Source organism: Stylophora pistillata, chromosome 3 (genome assembly GCF_964205215.1).
Source record: "Stylophora pistillata chromosome 3, jaStyPist1.2, whole genome shotgun sequence".
Taxonomy (NCBI): Eukaryota; Metazoa; Cnidaria; class Anthozoa; order Scleractinia; family Pocilloporidae; genus Stylophora; species Stylophora pistillata.
Genome location: NC_142521.1, coordinates 45,994,473 through 46,014,899, shown reverse-complemented (window position 1 = coordinate 46,014,899; position 20,427 = coordinate 45,994,473). Strand labels below are relative to the sequence as shown.

Below are 20,427 nucleotides of genomic sequence, written 5' to 3'. Positions count from 1 at the left end.
AGCCTGAATTTTGCGGCCGCCTGGCGAGTCTTACAAGGAAAAATTAATTACAACAGATAATAAGATGTCTAAAAATTTCACTGAAAATTACAAGCAGAAGGAAAAGTGTGCAATTCAAAGCAAGAGCTAGCTAGGGAGGAAGAAAAACGGAAGTGTGTACAAGCTCTTTTTTTTTTTACCTAAGGCGACTTTTTGCTAGTTCTCACTCCTGGTTCTTAACGTTTATCGAAAAGTTTAAAAAAATTCGTTTTTTTGTTGTGCGATGCGTTATGCGATGCAAACAAAATATGCAAATTGTCATCCTCTGACAAAACGCGGAAGACACTGCTTGAAGCCGGCAATGATTATGATGTCACCAGTCTCCCTTAAACACTCTTTCAGTATCTCGCGTTCGTTTTAACATTCATGTTTTCTTTTTCGACTACGGCAGATAACTCAGACACGAGGTTAGATAATTTATGATATCATGCGAAAACAGAATTCAGTAAAGGCTTTATTTTACATATTTTAAACAATGAGATTTTATCTCTGAGTTGCAAAAGTTTGACAAAACTACACAAATGAGGGGCTTGGAAACCAGGCAGAATTTGAAATTTACATGATAAATGGAATTGAGATTGTAGAGATGAGCTCTGATTGGTTGAGGATTTCATAATATCTCGCTATAATCAACTCGTGCGAGGTGACTATAGCCTTGCAGGAGAGCTTAACTTTAAAAATGGCTACCTCGCGTTGTGTGAGGAAGTGATAAACGCGATAAAAGAAAATTACATTACCAAGAGCAAATAAGATGCTTAGAGATTGGCATTACACTTTTCAAAAGAAACATATGAAGTTTTGCTGATGTAGTCAAATAAACCTATTAAATCTGCTAACTTATCTTCACACGAGTCATCAACAGAATTTTAAAAAATATGCACTGTGGCTTGACTTCGCGAACGAAGATTGGGAAGGTCGTCCACGTTGATGTCGGCTGCAGGCAAGCTCGTGGCTGACCAGACCGATCCGGGAAAGGCAGATCCGCGGGCAGTATCTGCAGAGAGAGCCGTGATGTCCGGAGTGATGGTGGAGGCCGCGCGGGCCTTTCTCCTCTGTCGCTCGTCTTTAAGTACCTTACGTCTATCCTCCTCAAATTGGGAAGTGGTTTGGTTGATTGTGTGGCGACAGGTACCATGTTCGGTAGCCAGGTCAGACCACTCCTTGTGGTCGATGTTGCAGGTGCTGAGTGACTTCTTTAGGCTGTTCTTGAACCTCTTCTTTGGAGCCCCTCTCTCACGATGTCCGGTTGAGTTCACCGTACATGACAATCTTAGGTCGGTGGTGGTCTGCCATTCGGGAAACATGACCAGCCCATCGGAGCTGGTGCTTCAAGATCGTGGCTTCAATGCTGGAAATCTTGGCCTGCTCCAGGACTTCGACATTGGTGTCGAAATCACACCAGTGGATGTTAAGGATGGTGTGCAGGCAGCGCTGGTGGAAGGGCTCGAGGAGGCGGATGTGGCTGCGGTAAGTGACCCATGACTCAGAGACGTAGAGAAGGGTGGTGAGAACAACAGCCCTTTAGACGCGGATCTTTGTTTTGCTTGTCAGGTTGTTGTTGTTTCACACTCGTTTGTATAGTCTGTTGAAGGAGCTATTAGCCCTTGCCAGTCTGTTGTCTATTTCCTTGTCCATCTTGGCGTCGGATGAGATGGTGTAACCCAAGTAGGTGAACTAATGGGTTTATTTCAGTTCTGTGTCGCCTATGCTGATGTAGGGAGGGGTATTCTACTTGAGGGGCAGGCTGTGGTGAAGAACTTCTGTCTTCTTGAGGCTGACCTCGAAGCCAAACAGCCGCGAGCATTCTGCAAAGCATGACGTAATGCGCTGAAGGGCTCGCTCAGTGTGGGCAACAACGGCGTGCATCGTCGTCCGCGAAGAGATCTCGTATCAGCCTCTCCTGGGTCTTTGTGTGAGCATGGAGTCGCCGTAGATTGAAGAGACTACCATCCAGACGGTACCTGATGTACACCCCTTCGTGAACATCCAAGTCCACAGTAGCTTGCTTGAGCATCATGCTGAAGAAAATGCTGAAGAGCGTCGGTGCCAGGACGCAGCCCTGCTTCACGCCGTTGGAGGTAGGGAAGGGTTCGGAAAGGTCGCCGTTGAGTCTGATCTGGCCGCGTTGGTTCTCATGCAGCTGGATAACCATAGGTAGAAATTTGGCGGGGACAGCCAAGAAGTTCGAGAATAAGCCATAGACCAGACCTTCTCACGCTGTTAAAGGCTTTTGTAAGGTCAAAAAAATGACATAGAATCCTTTGTTTTGTTCACGGCACTTTTCCTGAAGTTGGCGGAGGACGAAAACCATGTCTATCGTGCCTCTGTTGGCTCTGAAGCCACACTGGCTCTCGGGCATGTTTTCTTCGGCAATGGTTGGTACAAGCCTGTTAAGCAGCATCCTGGAAAGTGACGGAAAGTAGTGTGACGCCCCGGGTGTTGGAGCAGTCAGAATTTACACCCTTGTTCCTGTACAGGGTTATGATAGTAGCATCACGAAGATCTTGTGGCAGCTTGCCCTGCTCCCAGCAACAGACGAGGAGAACGTGAATTTTGTTAAGGAGCGCCGGACCCCCATTCTTCCAAAATGTGCGCAATGCTTTCTTTATTTACAGAATTTGCTTCAGAATTGAAAGCACATGAGCAACTATACTAAAAAAATTATATATTCGCCTCAGGTTCAATGAACTTGTCAAATGATTTTGAGTACAATTTGATAAATACTTGATAAATTGGCATGTGTAATTTTTTTTCAAAGACTAACAAAATTGTGCGAGCCCGTTTGTGATATTTGGTCTTAAAATTTACCGCGGGGAACTTTAGGATTGAACCGGCAAAGGGTCTTGACCCATTGAGCGACCGTACCTATAAAATGAAAATGAGCAAGGAAAGGCGTTTTCCAAGCAGGAATTCGATAAAACAAAAAAGAAATGGGACTTATGAACTATAACTTTCTGCTGAAAAGTAATCCGTTGAATTTGGGCGAGGAAATGGCGACTGAACTTTGTGATCAGATATTTAGTTTTCTATTGCATGAAAGGAGCCTAGGCGAACGGTGAGTTACAGGCTCAATATTCACTGATTCGTGACTCGTGAGAGGTGTTCAAAATCTCCTTGGAACAACCTTAACAAGTTTTATTGCTGTCCTAAGCAGCTATTGAAACGAACGAGTTGTAAAAACTTACGAATTGCTCGGTACGACTGATAGGGAAACAGATGTCGTCCTCATGACGGAGAGGGGTTTTTCTAAATGGACCTAGATAATATTTACTATAACGTGCCGAAGGAGGGATGTACGACCCTGACCAAATTTTGTTGCCTCAAAGGTTTCGAAGGGCTAACTCATTATAATATCCGCAGCATTAGGAATGCTTGTTAGCTGTTATCAGACCCTTATCAAATGTTTGTGGGAAATGCCCTAATACCTCTCAACTATTTTGAACAGAAAAGGGGCTCTCATATGGTTTCTTCATCGGGATGTATAACCTGGATGGTGGTGGGCCTGACTGAATCTGTCACCATAGTGACACTGAATGCCTTAACAGTGGCTGCCTTTTTAAAGGACTTTAGTCTTCGTAAACGGGCCATGTAATTGGTGATAAATCTTGCTGTTGCAGATATGTTATCTGGGGGAATTTCTGCATGCGAACTCTTCTATAACTTTGGAGAGATATGTGATTTTTGGAGGTACAACGAAGCGTTTTGGTACATACTTCAGGCTCTTCTCCAGGGATTCTCCCTTTGTTCGTTAAAAAAACATGACTACAATTTCTGTAGAGCGTCTGATTGCAACGTTTTTGCCCTTCAGACATCATATTTGTGGGAAATATTTTGCCCTTCAGACATCATATTGCCACAAAGTCGGTCTACTGGATTCTCATAGTCGCCGACAGCACTGCTTTTTTCATGTGCATTAACAATAATACACCAATATACAGTTAAACCAGCTTATCGTTTCTTTTCCTGGAGTTCATTCATTTCAATTTGTCTTCTTGTCATCTGTGTATCTCACATTTCTATTTGAGTTAAAGTTCGCTTTAGAAATCAGCCTCGACATCATGGTGCGGCCAATAGGGAAAGGAAACTGGCCATGACATTGTTTATCGCGATTTTTTCTCTCTCTCCTACTGTGGCTGCCTTATGCTATAACCACTTTTCTGTATTTTGCCACTGACATTTTAAGTTCGCTGTCTGAAATAGCTTTTTTCCGTTTGCATTACGGTACAATTTTCCAGGTCTTTACAAACTCTCTTTTTAATCCGATACTATATATTATGAGAATGCCAGATTTTAGTGATTTCTAGCTTTGATGATGTTGTGTCGCCATCGACCTCAGCCGCAAAGACGTGTTCAAATGATTACCCTCCGTGAGATTAACCCCCATATTTGAACATTAGCACTGGTCTGGATATTTATCTGCGCTCGTTCTGTGAAGACAAGTTTCAATAGGGAGTTTGCTCTAAACTCTCCAATCTCAGCTCTAAATCCCTTCCCACCTTCTCCCCTTAAAAAAAAAAAAAGAAAAGAAAAAAAAAAAGAAAAAGAGGAAAAAAGAAAAGGGTGGAACTTGAATTAATCATGACTGTGTTAGCGATCAGTCATTATTTTTCGCATGGGGGAGGGGGAGGGCAAGTTCTCTTTCGGGAATTGTATGGTTTTCAGGGGGAATGGAGGGGGATCATTGGTCAACAACAGAGTTTAAAGTGAAGACCATAGAAAATTGACCGTTTATGACCGGTCCCCTTCGAACTCACTTTATATCGCTATATTCCCATTGGCTTCAGAAACGCTGTTTTTTCACAGTAATTTTAGGACTACACCCACCCGGACGATCACACTACACTTTCACATGTTACCCCCGAATTCAAGCCATTTACTGAATCAAGGGTTCTTAAGTTGAGTTCCTCGTAAGCTTGTTTGTTGTTAAGTTGATGATCATTTCCTTTTGTTTTCGTGACCTTAATATTTTACTCAGGGTGATACTGTCAGGAGAAATAAGATGTCAGTCTTTTAGCCAGTTTAAGGAGTTTAGAACGACAGGACTGCTGGGTGAGCTAGGAACCCGCTATTTATCTTTTGGATACACACAAAATCAGGAAAAGGTAGTGATTACCTAAATTGGTTATTTCTTGATTAAGACTGATACAGTACACATCATCTAACGATAAAACAATGGTACAAAATGAAGTAAAAAAGATAGGAAATAGGTAGATGAGTATTATAAATGAATTAATAAGTAAATAAATGAATAAAATTCGATGAATAAATATGAAATGGGCTCCATTTTCTCCCGCGAGTGGATACGAATGTCAAGCTTGCGAGTTTAATAAAACAACAACCGTTCAGCAACGAAGTCCGAAGCCCAGGAGAAGATGGCGAGTTTTTCCCATCTGTTTGTCTCGCTTTCTTTCCCTTTATCTTAGAGAATAGAACGGGGAACGATGAAAAGGAACACTGAACAGAAAACGGGGAACGGACAATACGAAACAGAAAATAGAGAACTGGGAACGGGGAAAGGAGAACAGGAGCTTGGGACCGAATGTACTACGACTAGAAATCGGGTCTTCGGAAAGGCGAGAGGTTCGGTGACTTCATGTAAGTCATATGGCGTCTCCAATCACCTTAAGTCGCTTGTTAGTTATTCTTCTATTTTAATTTTTCATGTTTTTTCCTATTCCTTCCTTATCTAGGTTTTTTTTTACAAAGTTTGTCAAGTTTCCAAAAGTGCATTAGAGAAGTGGATTTTGTATTTCGTATGCAGTGAACGAATGTCATTACCAAATTTATCGCACAAAACACCTAAAGTTGTGTGTTCTTACGATCCTAGAGCAGGACTTTGCTACGTATCACAAATAAAATCACGAAAAGACGACACATTTCTAATTTCAATGCAGCTTTTGCCAGTAACGGAAAGAGAAAAACTGGAATGAATCTGCTTCCTAAAAGCAGGGGACGGAATCATGCAAATATCTTATCTTTTCCGCCAGCTCAATCGCTTTCCAAACCTGGCCTCCAGGAAATCACCTCAGTGTAACCTACCTTTCCCCAAATTGAATAACTTAAACAAATGTTTAACGATGCAATTGCCTAACCGATCGGACGGTGTGCTAAAGACAGGAATTCTTTCCATTCGGCGTCTTAGCCACAGGCAACAGTCATCCTTTAGCGTCGCGTGATTCAGACTTATTGCGCCAGGCTTTTCTCATGTCGCGTGTAATTAGTTAAGAGATAAAGAATAAAAAAAGAAGGCGTCGATATTTTAGACATATGAGTACACTTTATTATTAAGCTCACAGTCTATTTTTTCTTTATTGAACAGCTTGCACGGCTTACAACATGCCAATGCAATGCAAATACCTTTATTCGACTGAGAGTGTTATCGCTGGAAGAAGAGAGTGTTACCAAGAACCCGAGGATCCATGTAAGAACGTTGCATAAGGTAAGGTAAGCTTTCAATATCATTTACCAACAAATTTCTCTAAGGCTTAAAATTATTTTGATAATTGACGAGGAACACCATCCTTTTTCAGTGTTTTATGTATTTAACCTAAATTTGAAAACAAGGTAGTGTTTCGGTGATGAATACAATATTTCGACAATTTAGTTTCTAATACTAGGACCATAAGACATCTTTTAGAACTATTTTGATGTAAATTCGATAGTGCATTCTTTTTTATTTGTCTTTGTAAAAATATTTTCAGAATACACTTTTTCATACGAGAATTTAGCATTAACAAAACTTAGCCGGAGAGCATGCACGGACTGTCTACAGATCTTACTACATATTTTTGTTTTGTTCGCGACAGAAGATCCTAAGGACATTTTTACGTTCGAATTTTGAAAATCACCCAAAACCTTTCTCGGGCGGCATTAGATTGAAGGAAGCCTATAATCTATTGCCGTCTTTAAAGATGTAACATATGAAAATCAACATCTCTCGTGACCGGTATAAATTGATATTTAAAAGGAAAACTGCTGAAAAGAAGCGGAGTTAACCAGCGGCTACAGTTGATATCTTTGATGGGTAAAGTTTTAGATATAGAAGGTCAATTTTCGACACTTGCTTGTATGATTTCGTGATCGAAGGCAAAAATGACAACAGTTTTGTGTTAAAACCGTTTGATATGCTTCTTTTGTTATTAGGCTTTGTAAACTTTTGTAAGAAAATATTTTTCTACGCCCACATACACTAAGAGAGATGTGCATCTGCTGGAAAGCAAGCATGGACAGCCTTTTTTTTCTTTCATTTTCAATTTCATCGGTAACTTTCAGTCGGTGAAAAAAGGGAAACTCTTTATACAATTTGTGAAAAGTAAAAGGCAAGGAGAACAAAACAAAAACAAGAAATAGACAACTTTCAGATATGGAAACTTAGTGACGCAGAGTTGAAGAAAGCCCAATCTGTTGCCAGCTTTAGTATTATGACTTATGCAAATCAACATCATTCCCAGCAGGCCGATAAAACGAATTAGTATAAGAACCATGCGAAATAAATTAACGCCAATATCTGATGTGTCGGTCCAAGTAAAGTGGAAACAAATTTTTCCAACTTTATGCGGACCAATTCTAAATTAAAGTAATGATAATAAACGTGATTAAAAAGATGCTACTCATCGTAATAAATATCGACAACTGTCAGATACAATGAATATATGAAGTTCATATATTTTGAACTGCGGTATTAGATACGTATAATGCACGATCCTCGCAGCAGATAGCGCTATTTATGCAATAGCGAAAATATTCATTGTATCTGATTTATCACTTTCACGGGCTTATTACGAATCAACTTAACGGCCTGCTCCCAGTTGGCTTGTTAGCTCAGTTGATAGAGCGCTGCACAAGTATCGCAGAGGTCAGTGGTTCGAATCCTGTACAGGCCTATTTTTTTTTCAGGTCTGATTTTCGCTATTGCATAAATAGCGCTATCTACTGCGAGGATCGTGCATTATACGTATCGACAACTATGATAATAATAAGGATTATAAGAGTGACGATAATAATAATAATTAAAGAAGCGAAATAGAAATGAAAAGACAAAGAAATATGTTTTTTCTTTTTGGAAAGACGTTACTCCCGCTAGCGAGGTTTATAATAAAATTATCTCATTGCGGTAGAAACGGCGTATAACTTTTGGGATGCCGCAGAAGAAATGTGATTGTAAAGCTTCGCGTCGACTTAATATCTTTTTGAAAGACGCAATATAATGGACAAAAATTATGTTGCCCAATACTCGAAGCACTTCGTTTATCCTAATTTAGTCCGTTGGATTGCTTGAATGAAATAAAAGGTCAAAAATGAATGAATAAATAATAATAAAGGAATTAACAAGTAAATACAGGAGTAAAGGAATAGACTATATAATCAAACCAAAAACACTTGTTGTGTAAGATTACTTTTCGAAGTCTATTTTCCTTTTCTGTTAGCCTTCTTTATTTCTCTATAACTTCATTCATTTTTTCAATCTTTATTTTGGTAGACAAGATGTCAAACCTGGAGCTACCAAGTCGAAGCTTACTTACTGTTATATTTGAGGCAGGTATCTGCCTTTCCCTAAACATCACAAGTATCATTGGAAACAGTCTGGTTTGTATAGCAGCTTATAGAAACACAAACCTGCGGTCAGTCACCAACCTGTATATCATTGCCTTAGCAGTCAGCGATCTCTTGTGCGCAACAATTGAAATGCCTTTAGCTTCTTTAACTCTTATTATTGGAAGATGGGACTTTGGCGACGCCGCATGTGAAATTCAAGGATTTTTTGATGTTTTCACCACATACGCCACCCCAGCAATCCTCGGTTTGACAGCAGTTAATCGCTTTGTGAAAATTGTGAAAACGGAGCTCCATATGAAATATTTCTCGCCCTTCAGAGCCAAAATTTGGCTATGTTGCGTTTGGACTTCTCTTGTGCTTTACCTATTGGTTGGTCGTGCGAACAATATGCTCAGTTTTGAATTTGTACCTGGCTTTGAAGTGTGCGCCCTTGGTTTCGCCAATCAGAGTGTTCGAATCGCTCATTTTTGCATAACAGGTGGGTTGTTTTTCATTGTACCACTATGCAGTGGTATGTTCAGTTACTACAAAATATTAACCAGTACCCATCAACATCAAAGAAACATAGCCCCATCACTCCGTGACATGACCAGTTGTGGAGGAAGGAGTTCATTGAAGGAGATAAACGTTACTCGAGTCCTATTGTGCGTGGCCGCTGGATTTCTGTCTTGCTGGATACCAATGTGGGCATTCATCCTTTGGAAGCGTTTTTCTCCAGATACCTGTCCTAGAAGAGCAGCAAATCTCGTTACTTTTTTTCTTTTTGTAAGTGCTACGATAAATCCTTTCATTTACGCTTTCACAAATTGTGGTTTCAAATCAGAATTTCGCAAACTGCTGTGTTGCTGCCATGCATCAAACGAAGGTGCCGCGGCTGATGTCAACGAAATCAGAGAGATTAAAGACGAAGCGAATGTGTAAGGTCAAGAGAGAGCTTTTTTTCTTTTGGTAAGACTACAGTTTTCAAAAGGGCGAAATAATTATTTACATTTTTAGGTGCACTATGAATAAGCCCTTTTAACCTGGGTTGTGTCTGCAAGGCTGCTGTAACAGACAGGGAACATTCCAGTTTATCGTAAAAACATGAAAAACCCTATTTATTTTCAAAGAATTTAGAACTGCTGGAACTTTTCTATGGAAACTTTGGTGTTCTCGTGTGTACAAAAACTTTCCCTTTGAACATCATGAAACTCCATATACATAATCATATTCAGGAAGAAGAGTAGTCAGAAAGTCTTAAAAGTAACTGATTCTATTTTTGTTCTTGTATGAAGGCAAGACAAAAGGGATAAAGTAATATTTATATGCCTCTATATGAAGGTGTAGTTTGATCGTCCGGGTGAGTGTAGTCCTGAGAAGGACTGTTGTCGGTGGCAGTGACTGACGTTTCGACAACCTGTGCGGAAGTCATCATCAGAGAATGCTGTACCGCCAATCAGCCACAGAGAAAGGTTCAAACCCTTTCCCTCCGTGAGATTAAAACCGACACACTTAAATTTAAATAGTCTGGGAGAAAAGACCATTAGCATGGGTCTGGATATTATTTCTTAGTACTTGTTCTGTGACGGCAAGTTTCAAAATGAAGTTTGCTCTAAATTCTCTAATTTCTACTTTAAATTAAAAAACAAAAAAAACAAAAAAAACAAAAAAAAAGAGAAAAAAAAAGGAAGAGAGAGGGAAGTGGAGGCGTTAATTGAGTTAATCAGCCTACATTACGGATCATTCATTATTTATCTTCGGGGGGGGGGGATGAAGACGTTTTTAGGGAATCATTTGGTTTTCAGGGTGAATGGTGGGGGAACCTGTCGTCAACAACAGAGTCTAAATGGAGGGGGGGGGGGCTAGAAAAAATTGAATGTCAGTGAGGAGTGATCGTACAGGTTAGAGTAATCCTGAACAGGAGTGTAGTTGGCAAGCATGATCGACGCTTCGCACGTTAACCGGAGCCACTTCACTCTCAAGGCGCCTTTTCAAGTTTAGGGAACGTCAATCATCGTTACCGACAGGACGACATTGAACGGATTACCACTTTGGTCTGGGTTTATCGACAAAGAGTGACGCCAGTCCGTCATGAGACAACCACAAGAACAACTTTTGACGGCGCCAGGATATATGTGTTATTTGCCAGCCGGGAGATCCTCATTGGGAAAAACTGTGCCCGAGATCATGGATACCGGTCGAGGCCCTAGACCGAGGGCGGTACTCAAAACAGAGGGCACAGTTTTTCCAAAATTATTAAATAACAAAATTGTTTTTAGGTCGCGTTTCAATCGTTTACAAAACAAATTCAGTACCACCAAATCTATTTCGAAATCAGTTTTTACGGAAAAACCAAAGTGATTTGAGAGCGTGAGAGACGAAAGAATTAAAAATTATTTATCGCCAAAAGGTCGTGACCGAAGTCTTTGCTCCAAAATTCTGCCCGGCCGGCAAAATGAGATATATTTGTGAAAAAATTGCAACGAAGCTTGAGATGTTCTGCAAAGTCACTCAAGGGAAACGGATACCGCCCGCTATGAGCGTTGCCGGATGGGGAGAATACTGCCCGCTCTCGGAACCAATCAGATTGCAGGATTTGTAGAATTCCGCCCGCTCACGAGCTGAGAAAATAATAATATAAGTTATTACGCAATTGTCTTTTTTCTTGGTTTTCGTTTTTGTTTTATATAAAATAGCTTTCTGAATTATGCTTATATTACGTGCTTCTTTTGTTTCATTCGTTATTTTTGTTTTGTTTTGTACACTTGGGTTTGTATTGTTGTGCGGTATGGTTGTGCGCCAGTTCAGGATTAGTTTTGTGGTAGTTCAAAGTTAGTTCGTGTCCATTTAATTTTAGTTCGGGTCTGTTTCTCAGTGTTTAAGTCGCGACCGCTGTTTAATTTAGCGCTTTGTTTCGCTTTGATCGCTTCTATCACTTCGCTTCATGTTTTGTTTATTTTCGCTTGGTTCCGTTTTTGTCAAAGGAATAATAAATGTAAGCGAGTAGAGTCATCGTGACTACAACTTTATTTTGCAATTCCACAATCATCCTTTTATGTAGATAAAACATACAGGCAGTAGCTGCAGCTGCTCATTAAAAAAATAGCTTTACCTTCTGCATCTTAATATCAATATGCATTTTCTCTATACTGTTCTCAAGATATATTTCCAATGGCAATGACAGGAAGGATTTGTTTCACAGTGAAAGGTTCTCAATTGGTGATAATTTTCTTTATTCTCGTGACTTTAATGTTTGATTTATTGGTGATATTGTAAGGAGAAAAGAAGATGCCTACCTCTAATAGCAATTGAAGGGTTAACAGCTGGACTGGTCAGGTGACCGCTATTTATCAAAGAATCACATAGTTAAATAAAATCTGATTGGTTAACGAAGCGAGGTGAATTGCGAGCTGAAAACGGAAACAAGTGATATTATTTCGCATCTCTTGTTTTGCGCTCAGTATGAAAACAATCTATGTTATCCGTTTTTTCTCTTTTTTTTTACTTTACATTCAGTTTTGCGATTCAAGGAAAATCTATTACCTGACTCTTGAATTCCGAGTTAAATAGCACTTGAAAACCGATATTGCAATCATCACTTCGCGATTCGTGTGATATCGGTTTTTGCGTGCAATTGTTAAACGCGGAATTCTCTCGTCAGCTAATGAATTTTCCTATAATATAAACTAATTTAGATTAGCTTAAGTATTTATTTAGAAATACAAATCTTAATTAACACTTATATTTATAGCACAAAGACTAACTTAACAATACAGATATGAAAAAAAATTAGGAAATATATGGAGGAGCAAGTATTAGAATTAGTAAATAAATAAATTAACAAAGATGATTATTAAATTTAAAGTAGGCTTCATTTTCTCTCCCCACGAGAAGGTTGAGATTGCCAATCCGTTTGTCTGGCGGTTTTTTCTTAATCTATAAGAACTAGAAAATGACATGTAGTGGTACATTATTACATTTATACATAGCAATTTCCAGATCATTCGAGATTTGACACTCGCAATCGCCTTGCATCTTGTAAAAGTGCAAAAGGCATTCTATGACCCTGATTTCCTGTCAAATCACTTTCAACCTTAAATTTATTTTTCCATCTGATGAGGAACACCATGATTTTTCGATGTTTCTTCGGATCCAATCAAATTCATCCGTCATTACGTTGGAAATGATTAATTTATTCAGCTCACGATCCATGATTTTCCTACTGAGCAGTTGCACAAAGCCCATAAAATGACAATTCATCCATGCAAACGACTCGTTCGATTCTGAAAATTAACGCCGGAAAATTGTAAAGAGCCCAAGGACGCAAGGGGATGCGAATGTCAAGCGTAGGAGTTTGATAAAACAATAAGTGACCACAAATGAAGCCTTACGCCCACGAGAAGAAGGTTGAGTTTGCCAATCCGTTTGTCTGGCGGTTTTTTCTTAATCTTTAAGAACTAGAAAATGACATGCAGTGGTACATTATTACATTTATACATAGCAATTTCCAGATCATTCGAGATTTGACACTCGCAATCGCCTTGCATCTTGTAAAAGTGCAAAAGGCATTCTCTGACACTGATTTACTGTCAAATTACTTTCAACCTTAAATTCATTTTTCCATCTGATGAGGAAAACCATGATTTTTCGATGTTTCTTCGGATCCAATCAAATGTATCCGTCATTACGTTGGAAATGATTAATTTATTCAGCTCACGATCCATGACTTTCGTACTGAGCAGCTGCACAAAGCCCATAAAATGACAATTCAACCATGCAAACGCCTCGTTCGATTCTGAACATTATCGCCGGAAAATTATAGAGAACCCGAGGACTCTAGAAGAAAGTTGCTTGAGATAAGGTAAATTTTATGGCAATTATTTGACCTATCAATTCGTTTTCACTTTTTTTTTAACAATAAATTTCTACAGATTCAGCATAAATTCAGGAGAAAGTGACAGCAAGGGAGAATTTTAGAAACAGAATAACGTCTAAAATACTAGCCTTGAAGGCCATCAATTATAACACTTTTATAAAAATGATCATTTGGGATGTTTTTCTTGTTAATGATCTTTGCAAAGATATTTTCAAAGCTGAGTACATTTTTTATTACACTCATATGTACTACTGGAGGAGATTAATTTCTTGGTTAAGTCATAGTTTGGTTAAGTTTACCGTCAACAAAATAGGGTGCCTTACGGAAAAATCGTCTAAGGCGCTTTGCTTTAAAGGAAACAATGGAAAATAGTGTGTCATGAAGTATAGATTCTGATATTATGAAAAAATGTTTAGACAGTTTGTGTTTTGGTAGGCGCGTGCATGCCTTTAAACACAAAACTGAAGGTGTTGTCTTAACTAAGTCGCCAGCCTCCGCAAACTCGACTGTATGACTCGGTAGATAATAGGCTAGCCGAAGTGAGGTTCGTTTTCCATATTTTGGTTCCTGAGAAAATCTGTTTTGAGGTTGGACCAACGAAGATATATCGGCTGTTGTCACGCGCCGGAATGTCACAAAAACAATATTCTGATTGTATTTCGTTAAAGCCTAGCAAAGCTTGGTTTGTTGATATCTGACGAATATATTGGCCAGCCGGAACATTGAGCCGCCTGCGAGTCTTGTGTTGATTAACTGCCAGTAACCCGTCCCTTTCGAATTCATAGGCTCTACTGATCGTAATTACCACCTCAGTATCGGTCTCCTGGCAATCTCATTTAAGTGAGGAGTGATTGGTTGAGTAGCCTTGAAAAGGACTGCAGTTGGTGAGACTGACTTTGGACGCTTTGTACTTCGTTAAACGAAGCGGAAGCTTATAACTAAATTACAAATCTTTTGATGTGAATTCAATATCACTTTACTTGTTATTCATCTTTGTATAAAATATTTTCAGAACACATTTTTTCATACTCCTATACGAAAATTTAGCAGTTACAAAATTTAGCTGGAGAGCATGCATGGACTTTCCACTGATCTTTCTACATATTTTTACATCGTTAGCGACCCTGAGCTTTTGAAGAGGAAAAAAGGGTTTGGACTGTTTAAAAGGTAATTTAAAACGAAATCCACAGGACATGTCCGCGTTTGAATTTTGATCTCTTGTCGGCTTTAAAAATGCAAAATATGCAAATCAACATCACCCATAGCAGTAATATTTTAGTGATTAAAAGGAAACTACTGAAAAAAAGCGGAATAAACCGACAGGTACAGCTGATATCTTCGATGGAAAAAGAGTTTTGGATATAGAATGGCAATTTTGGACCCTTGCCTATATGATGCTATGGCCGAAGCAAAAATTTATAACAGTTTTCTGTTAAAACTGTTATGCTTTTTTTTAAACTGTAAACTTTTGTTAGAAAACATTTTTCTCTACCATATACATATACGGAGTTGAACATCTGCTGGAAAGTTAGCATGGACAGCTTATTTTTTCTTTCCTTCTCAATTTCATCGATAACTTTCAGTTGGTGAAGAAAGGGAAACTTTCTTATATAATTTTCTAAAAGTAAAAGGCAAGAAGAACAAAAAAGAATCAACAAGGAAACCCTAGGGTAAAAGAAACGCATCACTATCGAAGACTTCCAAAGATGAAAGCAACACACACGGGAAAAAAAAAAAAAAAAAAAAAAAAAAAAAAGGAAAGAAAATAATTACTTAAGCGACGCAAACATAGTCCATTGCCAGCTTTAGGGTTATGAATAAAGACTGATGGTTTCTAAAGAAACTGTTTGGGGCTGCGTCGGTGGAGGTAACGAAATAATTTGAATATATCAACAAAGTTGAAATGGTAAATTGGCCACCGTTACGATTATAAAAGCTGACGTTTCGAGCGTTAGCCCTTCGTCGGAGCGAATGACGCTCGAAACGTCAGCTTTTATAATCGTAACGGTGGCCAATTTACCATTTCAACTTTGTTGATATATTCAAATTATTTAGGGTTATGACTTATGCTTATCAAAATTGTCCGCTGAAGGCCAAAAAACTAATTAGCAAAAGAAACGTGCTAAAGAAAGTGAAGCCGAAACCTGATATGCAGATCCAAGTAAAGTGGAAAAACAAATTTTTGGAACTTTTCAGCTGAGCAATTCTGAATTATGGCAATGATGATGATAGACGTGATTGCAAGAAGGATAATCATATTAAGGATATCGACAACTATGATAATTATCAGGATTATAATGACAATGATAATAATAAAGCAAGCGAAATAGAAACGAAAAGACAAAGGATCGAATATGTTTTAGTTGTAAGCTTCTATTTCCAACACTAGTTACAATTATGCATCCCATCCGTATAAGTTGTCAGTGTCACTTGTGTCTGCGTAAGGAAAATACTCACGACATGTTCTCAGCTTGGATTGCTTGCATCTGTAGGAGATTAAGAAAGCACTCCATGATTGCAGAAATAAAAAATGCACGCGAAAAATACTAAAAAGGAACAAATCAAAGTGGCATATAGGAAGGTAGTTTTCACAGAATTCATGCGCGAGTGATCTGGAAACCCATGCAAATATGCAATTTCCCCATCTCTTCCGCAATGAGATAATTCTATGATTAGCCTCGCTAGCGGGAGTAACGTCTTGTCAAAAAGAAATGCATATCCCTATTTTCTTAGATTCTAAAGACGTGTAATGATAGCTTTTGGTAGACAGTGATCAATAAATGCCGCCGAAGTAATGTGATTGTAAAGCTTCGCGTCAACTTTATATCTTCTTCAAAGACGCAAAATAATGGAAAAAAATTTATATTGCCCAACACTCGAAGCACTCCGGTTTATCCTCGTTTAGTCCTAATTTTCCTTTTCTGTTAGCCTTCTATATTTCTCTATTATAGCTTTATTAACTTTTTCAATCGTTATTTTGGTAGACAAGATGTCAAACCTGAAGCTGCCAAGTCGAAGCTTATTTGCTGTTATAACTGAGGCAGGTATCTGCCTCTCCCTGAACATCACAAGTATCATTGGAAACAGTCTGGTTTGTATAGCAGCTTATAGAAACACAAACCTGCGGTCAGTCACCAACCTGTATATCATTGCCTTAGCAGTCAGCGATCTCTTATGCGCAACAATTGAAATGCCTTTAGCTTCTTTAACTCTTATTATTGGAAGATGGGACTTTGGCGACGCCGCATGTGAAATTCAAGGTTTTGTTGATGTATTCACCACGTACGCGACCCCAGCAACTCTTGGTTTGACAGCAGTTAACCGCTTTGTGAAAATTGTGAAAACGGAGCTCCATATGAAATATTTCTCACCCCTCAGAGCCAAAATTTGGTTGTGTTGCGTTTGGACTTTTCTTTTCCTTTACCTATTGACTGGTCGTGCGACCAATATACTCAGCTTTGAATTCGTACCCGGCTTTGAAGTGTGCGCCCTCGGTTTTGCCAATCAGAGTGTTCGAATCGCTCATTTTTGTATAACATGTGGGTTGTTTTTCATTGTACCACTATGCAGTGGTATGTTCAGTTACTACAAAATATTAACCAGTACCCATCAACATCAAAGAGGCATAGCTCCATCACTCCGTGACAGGACAAATTTTGGAGGAAGGAGTTCATTGAAAGAGATAAACGTTACTCGAGTCCTATTGTGCGTGGCCGCTGGATTTCTGTTTTGCTGGATACCAATGTGGGCATTCATCCTTTGGAAGCGTTTTTCTCCAGACACCTGTCCTAGAAGAGTAGCAAATCTTGTTACTTTTTTTCTTTTTGTAAGTGCTACGATAAATCCTCTCATTTACGCTTTCACAAATTGTGGTTTCAAATCAGAATTTCGCAAACTGCTGTGTTGCTGCCATGCATCAAACAAATGTGCCGCGGCTGATGTCAACGAAATCAGAGAGATAGAAGACGAGGCGAATGTGTAAGGCCAAGAGAAAGTTTTTTCTTTTGGTAAGACTACCATTTTCAAAAGCTCGAAAGGATTATTTACATTTTCATAAAAAAGGCTTATTCATGTGCACCATGAATAAGACCTTTTCGCTTGGGTTGTGTCCGGAGGAGTACTGTAGCAGCTAGAAAACTTTCAACTTTATCATAAAAACACGAAAACCCTACTCATTTTCAAAGAATTGAAAACTGCTGGAACTTTTCTAAGGAAGCTTTGGTGTTCTCGCGCGTGCAAAAGCTTTCACTTTGAGCACCATAAAACTCTACAATAACAATTCAGGAGGAAAAATAAGTAGTCAAAAGGTCTGAAAAGAAACTGTTTCGGTTTTTGCTCTGGTATAAATGCAAAACAAAAGGGAAAAAATACTGATGTGCCTCTATGTGGAGTGATAGCGATCTTTGATTTGAAAAGTATAATATAAAAAAGTTAGTGACATGACGTGGCGCCTATTGCTGACATGTTCGATCGAGGTGATTAATTGTGAATTTAGAAAGACTCATGGCAGCTACCTTCCTTATCAAGGCTGACAGTTTCTAAAGAAACTGTTTGGGGCTGCGTCGGTGGGGGTAACGAAATAATTTGAATATATCAATAAAGTTGAAATAGTAAATTGGCCACCGTTACGATTATAAAAGCTGACGTTTCGAGCGTTAGCCCTTCGTCGGAGCGAACAGAGGAATTGTGGGTCGTGGGTGCTTTTAAAGGCAGAAAATGGAGCTACGTTACTGGTGGAAACATGGCAACGAGAAAAACACGAATAAATTAGTGGAATGAAAAGCGTTCGTTGATACTTGTGGGATTTAGACTGCCGGTTTGAGAGATGAGCTTTTTTTCAAGAGTTTTACGGCTTTCCGTGCTACCTAAGTGTAAGGAAAGACCGTAGATTGCCATATGTTGCCTAGAAGAATTAGGTAAATTAAAATGTCTAGCGACTGGTTTCGATGTGGCCTTGTCATTCCCCTCCACGTCGCGAAGGTGTTCTCGGAATCGGTCACCTAGTCTTCTGCCTGATTCGCCAATGTAAATCTTTTTGCAATAAGTGCAAATTATGCAATAGATTACATTGGCGGAGGTGCACGTGAAGTGATCGGAGATCTTAATGGATCGTTTGGGTCCCGATATTTTCTTAGTGTGGTGAATGAAAGGACACGTTTTGCATCGTGCACGAGCGCATTTAAAAGTGCCTGGTTGGTCATTAGTCTGAAAAGAACTTCTGCCCAAAAACCTATGTTTCTGCCTATGTTTCTGTTGCGTTTGAATGAAATAAGCGAAGGCTGCGAAAATATAGTGCTTGTCTCTGGATCGTTTTGAAGTAATTTAAAGTTTTTAAGAATGATGGATTTAACTGAGTGGTTGTGAGGGTGAAACGTGAGAGTGAATGGAATGCGGTCGGAGTCTTCCTTTTGTGACGTTTGTAGTGCTGAATGTCGATCAATAAGTTGGGCGCGGTGGTAACCCGCTTGAACGACAGAATCAGGGTAACCACGTTTATCGAAAAACTGGTACATTGACTCTGATTTGTGGTGGAAATCAGAGTCATAACTACATCAAAGACGAAGTCTCAGAAATTGAGAAAAAGGAATGGAATTCTTAACGTGAGATGGATGCGAAGACGAATACAAAAAGTAAATATCGGTGCCTCTAATCGTGTTCAAGTCGAAACGAATCGTTATGTCGACTGTGCGCCCTCCTGTACCAAAAATCACGACCTCACACGTATCAACAAGCTGCAAATCCCGACGATAAAGATCTGTTGACTGGGTATTGTCTACGAATTCGCCGAATCGTCGCACAAATGAATGCTCAAACACCAGAGCGCGTGGTTTAGCTAAGGCGGCCATCATTGATCCCAGGCAGCGATGAATGAAAATAAAACTTCGCTTGTAGCAAAATATCACTAAACGATACTTAACTTTTTCTCAGCTTCTCTTCTTTTTTCCAAATGCTGGATGTTGGGTAAATTATAACCTTGCACGTTCGATTGTATGTCCAAAGACCGCGAAAACGTTTTCCTACTGAAGCTGGAGAAAGAGAGGCCTGAACTCTGGCCTGCACTGATTAAATACTCAGAACTAAGAGTCCCGTATGTAAACTGACCCCTACTAGTCAAACATCAACTCACGTAGCGAGCCGCATAAATTCATTTATTCTCTGTAGGAATAAATTTCTTTTTTGGCAATCAGATTTCATAGTTGTGGGCCTAATGTGCGCTCCGTTATAAAGCTATAACCGAGAAGTGGGGCGAGGAATTTTCGCTCGCAGGGGAACGATGTGACTTTCGAAATTTGAAATTTCCGCGCCGTCCTAAACCCTCACGAGTGAATTCCGGACTTCGTTCGTGAGCAGATTTAAAGACCCATTTTCAACCGAGATGCCTTGCGCGCCCAGATTATTTTTCATATATGAAAAATACGCTATTTTCCCCGAAGTTGCGGAATCCCTTTGATATCTTCTTCCATCTGACTAATTAGGGCTTTCAAAGTTCCATCTTGAATCATGTGCGAACAACAAACTATCGTAGTATCCATATCAGTAAATAGTTTTTAATTCTTACATGTATGACGGTGAAAAACGTCATTTGAAAAGTTGATGCCGCCGAAGAAGCGGTCTAGAGGAAGGCCGGGTCTGCCCGGCTCGGCAAAGATTATTCGACTTCGAGAGTCTGTGTATGATTTATGGAGGGCAAGGAAAACAACAATGGGTTTCGGTAACACTACAGACAGTGCTTTTGCAGAAATGTTATTGCACTGTTCTTACGATGGAACTAGAGACTCCGGGGAGATTTTTTCGAGGTGAGAATAATTATTTGACTGATTTGTACTTGAGATCCTGAGATATGTATGTAAGCGATCTCATTTGTACAAGTCATTTTTCTATAATTGAAATGCGTAAAGTAAATCAGTTTTGGCCAATATTGGTTATTTGTTTATATTTTATTTAGTGTTGAAGCCGAACAATTTCCTTCAACATCA

At 39.3% G+C, this 20,427-nt stretch overlaps 3 protein-coding genes and 1 pseudogene across 4 annotated transcripts in view; all 4 read left to right on the top strand.

The window, feature by feature from the left end:
- The first annotated feature begins 2,843 nt into the window (after positions 1-2,843).
- On the top strand, positions 2,844-4,580 carry LOC148736411 (trace amine-associated receptor 7f-like; annotated as a pseudogene).
- Positions 4,581-6,356: 1,776 nt separating this feature from the next.
- The window catches only part of LOC148736404 (octopamine receptor beta-1R-like), a 59,611-nt gene continuing 45,540 nt past the window's right edge, over positions 6,357-20,427 (top strand). Inside the window, exon 1 of the mRNA XM_088754452.1 lies at positions 6,357-6,478. The gene's annotated coding sequence lies outside the window, so the exon portion shown is untranslated. The remainder of the gene's footprint in view (positions 6,479-20,427) is intronic.
- Positions 6,369-10,266, top strand: LOC148736410 (allatostatin-A receptor-like). The gene is made up of 2 exons (XM_088754451.1): positions 6,369-6,478; positions 8,519-10,266. The coding sequence occupies exon 2, from the start codon at positions 8,524-8,526 to the stop codon at positions 9,514-9,516; it is 993 nt and encodes a 330-aa protein (XP_088610577.1). The 5' UTR covers positions 6,369-6,478; positions 8,519-8,523; the 3' UTR covers positions 9,517-10,266.
- Positions 12,854-18,192, top strand: LOC148736409 (histamine H2 receptor-like). Of its 2 annotated transcripts, none has more exons than XM_088754450.1 (2): positions 12,854-12,980; positions 16,435-18,192. In XM_088754450.1, exon 2 carries the CDS (start codon positions 16,440-16,442, stop codon positions 17,430-17,432), a length of 993 nt encoding a protein of 330 aa, XP_088610576.1. In that variant the 5' UTR covers positions 12,854-12,980; positions 16,435-16,439; the 3' UTR covers positions 17,433-18,192. The 2 variants fall into 2 exon arrangements, with proteins under 2 accessions (XP_088610576.1, XP_088610575.1); XM_088754449.1 differs by lacking the exon at positions 12,854-12,980 and adding an exon at positions 13,341-13,435.

Bases quoted from the DNA above. Each gene is read 5' to 3' on its own strand.
- LOC148736410 (XM_088754451.1), top strand. From the start codon at position 8,524: ATGTCAAACCTGGAGCTACCAAGTCGAAGCTTACTTACTGTTATATTT.
- LOC148736409 (XM_088754450.1), top strand. From the start codon at position 16,440: ATGTCAAACCTGAAGCTGCCAAGTCGAAGCTTATTTGCTGTTATAACT.